This window comes from Cryptomeria japonica, chromosome 2 (genome assembly GCF_030272615.1).
Source record: "Cryptomeria japonica chromosome 2, Sugi_1.0, whole genome shotgun sequence".
Taxonomy (NCBI): Eukaryota; Viridiplantae; Streptophyta; class Pinopsida; order Cupressales; family Cupressaceae; genus Cryptomeria; species Cryptomeria japonica.
The window spans coordinates 640,564,018-640,572,708 of record NC_081406.1 but is presented as its reverse complement, the minus strand read 5'-3'; the positions used below and the strand labels follow the sequence as shown (position 1 = coordinate 640,572,708).

General features: G+C 33.8%; 1 protein-coding gene across 1 annotated transcript; it reads left to right on the top strand.

Moving 5' to 3' along the window:
* Positions 1-5,871: 5,871 nt before the first annotated feature.
* LOC131054458 (9-cis-epoxycarotenoid dioxygenase NCED1, chloroplastic) lies at positions 5,872-7,551 on the top strand. Its single transcript, XM_057988983.2, has one exon. The coding sequence runs from the start codon at positions 5,872-5,874 to the stop codon at positions 7,549-7,551; it is 1,680 nt and encodes a 559-aa protein (XP_057844966.2).
* The last annotated feature ends 1,140 nt before the right edge of the window (positions 7,552-8,691 follow it).

The following is an 8,691-nucleotide window of genomic DNA, read 5'->3' as shown; positions in this document are numbered from 1 at the left end:
AAGAAACTTATAGATTGCCTGATCTATGCATTTGTTCTACGAGTTTGTTCTTTGTAATCCATTAATGTCTATTGTCTGAAATTAGCAACGTGTTCTGATCTTTCATTTATTTCTTTATGACTCATGCTATGCACGTAAGTGGTGTATGAGACTTACTAGGATAGGCAATATTGTGGTGATATTATTTCCATAAGTCTGTAAGGTTGCTGCCTTTGCAGGTTTACTGGAGGTCCGTTGTTGAATGTTGATTTAGATAATATTTGATGATATTTGGATTGAAGGGTACCGATTAAGTAGTTCATTTCTAGAAGAATCTTAAAACCATAAAATACAAACAAAAAAAGGGAAGTGAAGTTATTAACGATTAGTGGGATTTATTTTTAACCAGCAGGCCCCTTAACAGGTACAACCACATCAACCATTGGGTTGCCCATCACTGTCGAGACCCGACTATAGAGACCTTGGAGTGATTAGTTCCCTAGAACTTATTGCTTTTCAGGAGAGGTGGTGAGTGTTCACATTGGCTACCTGACTGTTGGCGAGTGTGTCAAAACAATCGTCAACAGGACTACCTTCGTGAACATATATGCGAGATTTTCACTTGTGTGAGTCTTCTCAAGCTGTAACTGGCCATCGTCCAAAACATATCATATGAAGTGGTACCTGAGTTGAATGTGTTTTTTCCTCGAATGAAGAGCATAATTCTTTGCAAGATGAATGATACTATGGTTATCAATATACAATGGGCTATCCTCCTGCATCTGGCCCAGTTCCTCCAGAAAACATTGTAACTAAACCATCTCCTTGCTAGCTTCAGTAGCAGCTACATACTCAACCTTAGTGGTTGAAAGTGCAACAACCTTTTGTAGTCTAGAAATCCAAGTAACTGCAGTTCCTTCTATAGTAAACACATACCCTATAGTACTACTCCTTGTATCAAAATCACCTGCCAGATCGGAGTCAACATATCCTCATAGAGAAACATTTGATCCTTTGAAATATAATTCCTTGCTAGAAGTACCTCTCAAATACCTGAGAATCCATTTGATAGCATTCCAATGTTCCATTCCCGGATTTTTCATGTACCTTCTCACAATTCCCACTGCATGTGCAATATTTGGTCGTGTGCATACCATCACATACATCAGGTTGCCAACAACTGATGAATACGAGACATTACACATTTTATTTACCTCTTCTTATGTCTTTGGATACATCTCCTTAGTCAATTTGAAATGACTAGCCAAAGGTGTACCAACTTCTTTTGCATTTTGCATGTTAAATCTTTTCAACACCTTCTTTATATACTCACTTTGGGACAATGTTAATGTTCTATTTTTTCTATCTCGTGAAATCCTCATACCAAGGATTTGCTTAGCTGCACCCAAATCCTTCATAGCAAATGACTTTGATAATTTTTGTTTAAGTTCATTTATATGCTACATTTTTTACCCAACAACAAGCATGTCATCAACATAAAGTAACAGGATAATATAATTGTCATTATTCAATCTCTTAAAATAAACACAATCATCGAAATGACATCTGTGGTAACCTTGTTCAGCCATAAAGCTATAAAATTTTAAATACCATTGTCGGGGTGCTTGCTTTAGGCCATACAGACTCTTCTTCAACCTGCACTCTAACTCCTCCTTACCTTTGACCTCATATCCCTATGGTTGTTGCATGTAGATTTCTTCCTCCAAATCTTCATGGAGAAAATCTATTTTAACATCTAGTTTTTCAAGATGCAAGTCTTTTGTAGCCACAAGACTTAGAACAGTTCTAATTGAAGTCATTTTTACAACTGGAGAAAATATTTCATCAAAGTCTATAACCTTTTTCAGTGCAAAACCTTTAACCACGAGTCTATCATTATATCTTTTTGTCCTCCATCCTCCTCCTTCAGCCTATAAACCCATTTATTTGGAAAGGCTTTTTTCCTGCAGGTAATGGGGACTAAGTCTCAAGTCTAATTCTTCATCAAAAAATGGCTAAAAAATTTTCCTTAGGGGTAGTACTCACATGATCATTCGCCACATATCAACATGAACAACTCCGAGGAACATTAAGGCTAAAATTATTTATAATTCTCTGCTCTTTAATGCTGAGCTTTTTGCACATTTGAATTCTATTTGGAATATTCAGCACTCTAGTGATGTTTGGTAGATAAAATTTTCTTCCCATTGGCACTCTAATATCTCCCCTAGAAATAAATGCTTCAAATGGTTGTTTATGCTGCACAAATTACCTATTAGAGATAATCAGAATGATATTGTTATAGATACAATTTATGTAGAACTACTGATAATATTGTGCATATCTTCTTTAATTGCATTTTTGCTAAAGAAGTTTGGAATATGTTTGGGTTTAACTTTAACAATGGCTTATCTCATTTTGATGCCTTTAATGGATTTATTAAAGGAATTAAGAAAGATAGTAATCTTTTTTGGGCTATACTCTCTTGTGAAATCTTATGGATCATTTGGAAATTTAGAAATGAGGCTAAATTTTAGAATAAGGACATAATGCTTATTGAGTCTCTAAGGAGACTCATATTTTACAATGTTGATTTGTAGGTGACACTTGTGATAAGGCTTGCAATGAATAATTTTGAAAGACTCATTGAGGAGGGGTCTGTGTGGGTCTAGCTATCAGAGATATCCCATGGATATACTTGGACCAAGTTCAACAATGAGAGGTCTCCATTTGTAAGTGCACTTGAAGCTTTCATGAAAGTAATCAACGAAGGAAGGACATAGGAGCAGTAGTACCAAGCCCAGTTGATAGAAGCTGGTGTGATCCTAGGGCCCAAGACAACTATCTGGATGGAAGGTCCTATGGGATGGACCTCTTGGATGCACAAGTGAATGCACTTCCGACCCTTAGTTTTGCAGTCTTTTGTATATGTCTCTTATAGGAAATTGTCTCTTATGTATATTCACGAGGTTATTGAACTATCATATTTGAGTTTTTGCAACATATATTGTATGTCTGTCATATATGGTGTACTTGTGTTATGAGTTTTACAACATATTTGAGGTATGCAATATGTCTTGTAAGTTGGTCACATAAGGGTGTATATGCACACAACTCTTTTGTCATGATTTGTATGTAGCATTATATATGATTAGTGTCAGTATCAGTCCCCTGATGGATATTATTTAATAGATATATTCTCTATATTTAATAGACTAAAAATAATCTATGAAAAACATAATAGCAATTTCTATATTATTTAATAAAAAAAATTAAATAATCGCAATGTTAAAAGAGAGTGACATAACATATATTAAAATGATTTTTTATGACATGAGACATTTTTTTTAGATAAAACAAAATTAATACAAAAGTACCAAATATTTTTTGATATAAACGATTGATGAATAACGTTAGCATCCATGAGACTAAAAATAATCTATATAAAAATAATAGCAATTAAATAATCACAATGGTAAATGAGAGTGACATAACATATCTTAAAATTGTTTTCTATGACATGAGATAATTTTCTAGATAAAACAAACTTAATACAAAAGTGTCAAATAGTTTTTTTGATATAAATGGTTGTTGAATAACTTTAACAACCATGAGACTAAAAATAATTTGTAGAGAAAAGAATTGGTATTATTTAATTTAAAAAATCACAATATTGAAATAAAGTGATATATATATATATATATATATATATATATATATATATATATATATATATATATATATATATATATATATATATATATATATATATATATGAAATTGCCTTTGACTAAACAATCTTATATAAGGAGATCCATCAAAATTATTGAAAATTAAATATGGATGGAATTATTTTCTATATAAAATAAACTTAATAAAAAATACCACGAATTTTGGATATGCAATTATAACCAATCATTCCATTAAAAGAATATATTATACACAAATATCTCAAATAATGGGTATTATTTTGAAAGAAAATTTAATATAAAAGTATCAAATACTTTTTTATATAAATGATTGATGAATAGCTTTTAACATTCATAAGATTATAAATAATCTATAGAACAAATAATAACAGCTTCTATATTATTTAATTAAACAATCACAATGTTAAAAGAGAGTGACATAATATATATTAAAATATTTTCTATAACATGAGATTATTTTTTAGATAAAACAAATTTAATACAAAAATATCAAATATTTTTTTGATGTACGTGATTGTTGAATAACTTTTAACATCCTTGAGACTAAACAAAGCCCTATAATAAAATCCATCAAAATCATTGAAAACTAAATCTGATCTGAACTTTAAATATTTTTTTTATAAAATAAGCTTAAGAAAAATACCACAAATTTTTATATGCAATTGTAATCAATCATTCCATTGAAAGAATATATTATCCAAAAATATCTGAGATGATGGGTAGCATATTGAAAGCAAATCAAATATTTTTTGATATAAATGATTGATGAATAACTTTTAGCATCCATGACACTAAAAATAATCTATAGAACAAATAATAGGAATTGATATATTATTTAATTAAAAGAGAGCCACATGACATATATTAAAATGTATCAAATATTTTTTGATATAAAATGATTAATGAATAACTTTTAATATCCATGAGACTAAAAGTAATCTATAGAACAACAATAGCAATTGTTATATTATTTAATTAAAACAATCACAATGTTAAAAGGCACTTACATAATATTTTTTAATTTTTTTCTATAGTCCAATTATATGGTTGTCTTTATATAATAGATTACAACATATTTTAGATAACATACATTTAAATCAGAAATCACCTTTTGACAATTACAAAATTAAATCTGATCTAAACTCCAAATAATTTTCTCAATAAAACAAACTTAGAAAATTAAATGTGATGTGACTGAAAAATAATTTTCTAAATAAAAAATATCATAATTTTTTTATATATATCAAGATGGACGCGGTTAATCTGCACACAAAACAACACTCGCATAGTTTCTAAAATCCACAAAATACAACGAATTTTATCTTCATCATTGCATCCCCATTGCTGTAAAATCACAAATCCACACAAAACGACACTCCATACAGTTTCTAAAATCCACAAAACACAATGGATTTTCGTGAAATTTTCAATTAAATCTTCATGATCTGCAATCCCATTGCCTTAAAACTACAAAACCACACAAAACAGCACTCCGTACAGTTTCTAAAATCCACAAAACAATTTTCGCAAAATTTTCAGTAGTTAAATCTTCATGATCTGCATCTCCATTTCTGTAAAACCACAAAACATAAAAACAAAATACTGTTTTACAGATCTGAAAGTTTTTTTTAAGTACCATTTTGTGTGATGATTAGCCACTAACTGCTAAGATACTCAAATCTTGATTGTACAAAAATATGTCAGATAATGGCTAACATATTTAAACCAAATCCAAAGGAGGAAGTTTATTCAACCGATTTGATGGAAATTGTTGGCCATGTAACCCACCATATACCTAGCACGGGCCCTCTTCCCTACTGATGGAAACCACTGGTGTTAGATATGCGTGCACAATTTGCTTTCCCCTGTACCAAAACAAAAGTTTAAGTGTACGCAATAATTGAAATGGAGAGGTGCACGCAACAATTGAAATCGATAGTCTTCCGCCATAATTGAAATCTCTCCCTGCTCTCCTGCAGGTGATGCAAAGCTTCTAGCAGCAATGGAGATTTCTTCACCTGCTTTCTTGTTCTCTCACATATTCTGCTTTCTTTCTCTTTTGTTCATTCTTTTATTGTGATTATAGATCATGGTGTTTGATCTAGAACTGTAGCAACATCAAAATCTACACGACCAAATTCAAAAGAATTACAAACAAATCATTATGAACTATAAAAATTTCATGACTTCTTCACCTTTATTCCTAACATCAAATCCATATTCCCTTCTCCCACCTCCTCCTCCTCACCACCACCGCCGCCATTCTCGATTCAATCCACGCTGTTGTACGCAGAACAACACAGCGAAGAACGCTCGCCCGAATCTGGCATCATCTCTCTGCAACGCAGCAGACGATTTCATCGACAAACACCTGCAAAAAGCACTGAAACCATCCATAGACCCGAGATTTGTCCTAGCGGGAAACTATGCACCAGTGAAGGAAACGCCCCCGACAGAATGCACAAAAGTGGAGGGAACTCTCCCAGCCTGCATCAATGGCGTCTACTTACGAAACGGCCCAAACCCATTGTTTCCTCCTCGACCAGGCCAAGGCCACCACCTCAATGACGGCGATGGAATGCTCCACGCCCTCTCAATCCGCCATGGCCGACCCATCTTCTGCAGCCGTTTTGTGCACACGGACAAACTGGTACAAGAACTGACAGCCGGGCGTTCACTCTTTCCCCGAGTGTTCGCCGGATTCTTTGGGCTTGCGGGCATGGCGAGAGGAGCTCTTGCAGCCGCCAGAGCAGCACTGGGGGTAGTCGACCAGTCCTACGCTTCAGGACTGGCAAACACCAGTGTCCTCTTCTTTGGTAAAAAATTCATGGCGTTGGGAGAATCGGGCATGCCGTATGCATTTGTTATTACCCAAAACGGAGACATTTGCAATGTCGGGCGCCATGATTTCGGCGGCAAGCTCAAATTGGGAATGACTGCGCATCCCAAGATTGATCCTTTTACCGGTGAGCTTTTTGCTTCACGGTATGCTTTTGCGCCGCCGTTTCTCAACTTTTTCAGAGTAGATACCCATGGGGAGAAGCACCCGGACGTTCCGATCCAGTCTATGAAACGCCCGGTTTTTGTCCATGATTTTGCTATAACGGGGAATTATGCTATTATTCCTGATTCTCAGATTGTTGTGGATCCCATGGAGATGATTCTGAGAAAAGGTTCGCTCATTGTCTGTGACTCTGCTAAGGTGCCCCGATTGGGCGTTTTGCCCCGCTATGCAATTGATGATTCTGAAATGCTCTGGTTCGATGTTCCGGGCTTGAATATTGTTCATACTTTAAATGCTTGGGAAGAGGGGGACGAGGAGCTTGTTTTGATTGCAGTGAACTCTGAGCCCGTGGAGTATATTTTGGAGCAGAATCATTTGCTGAAAACTTGTGTGGAGAAGATTAGGTTGAATTTGGGCAGTGGGTCGGTTTCAAGAAAGAGGCTTTCTTCGAATTTGGGTCTGGAGTTTGGGGTGATAAATCCTCGGTATTTGACAAAGAAGAACAGGTATGCGTACATGGCGATTGGAGCACCGTTTCCTAAGGCTCGTGGGTTTGCTAAGCTGGATTTTGAGAAGGAGAAAGATGGAGGGGAATGTATTGTTGGGTCGAGGATTTTTGGTGAGAATTGCTTTGGTGGTGAAGGATGTTTTGTAGCTCGGAGTGATGAAAAGGAGGATGATGGATATCTTGTGGGATTTGTTCATGATGAAAGTGCAGGAACGTCTAAGCTTCTGGTTATGGATGCTCTTTCTCCCACTTTAGAAATTGTGGCTTCTGTGCAACTCCCTGCTAGAGTGCCTTATGGTTTTCATGGTCTTTTTGTGAGCCAAGATATGGCATTTGATCAGAGTTTGTAACTGATACTTACTTTACAAGGACTGTAAGTTACTAACCTGAATTTGAGTTTGTGACTCCATATGATCATCTGTTCTTGAGATAATGTAATGCATGGTGTGGTAATTTACCTGAAATGAAAATGATGAAATGCTTGTGATGGAAGACAATTGCAGAGTGAGCCATGCGGGAAGAATTTTTTATAATGTGTTAAAAGTGAGATTTTAAGTAACTCTTAAGTAGTGACATTCTAATTGAGGATAGAAATAAAGATGTGTGGTTGAAGATTTTTTTGATTAATAGTATCAAATTTATTATCCGGGCTTTAATCTCTTATGATGTTGGAGCCTTGCACTCAACAAGACTTGATTCCTGGTGGGTTCATTTGGAACCATTCAATTGCACCAATAGACCAAAAGCCCATTGATGAAAACAACCTTTTGATATTGATGTGTGTGGAGGAAATGAAACATCCCTATGATACAAATCTATTAATCAATTAAATAGTCTAATCAACCGAAATTTATGTATTTAATGTAATTGATTATTTAATTTTGTGTTTTTATTGAGCCAATTGATATATGATAAATAATTCAGTCTCATGTGAAATTGGAGTCATTCAAGATTCTTTTAAGCTACTGAATCCAGGGATATGCCATAAGTACTGAAATGATCAACTTTAAAGCATTTTGTTGTTTAGGGGGGAGTCTTCACAAAGCAGTGTTGTCCTCCTTGCAAGGAAACTTGAATGAAAATCTCTATGAAAACAACCTTTTGATATTGATGTTTGTGGAGGAAATGAAACATTTTCTACCATATTATTAATCAATTAAATAATCTAATCAACTGAAATTTATATATTTAATGTTATTGATTATTTAATTTTGTGTTTTTTTTTAACTAATTGATATATGATAAATAATTCAATCTCATGTGAAACTGGATTCATTCGACTAAATTTTCTCTATTTCTATATATGCATATTCTTACTTGTTTACTCATACCTTAACCTTCACTTTATCTAAGTATTTGTTAATTGTTAGACTATTATATCTTTAGATAGTTTAGTATTTAGTTTAATATAATTTAGATAATAACAATAAATAGATAGATTAACATTCAAATGTTAATTTATATAATTTAGATAATAGTTAGAATAAATA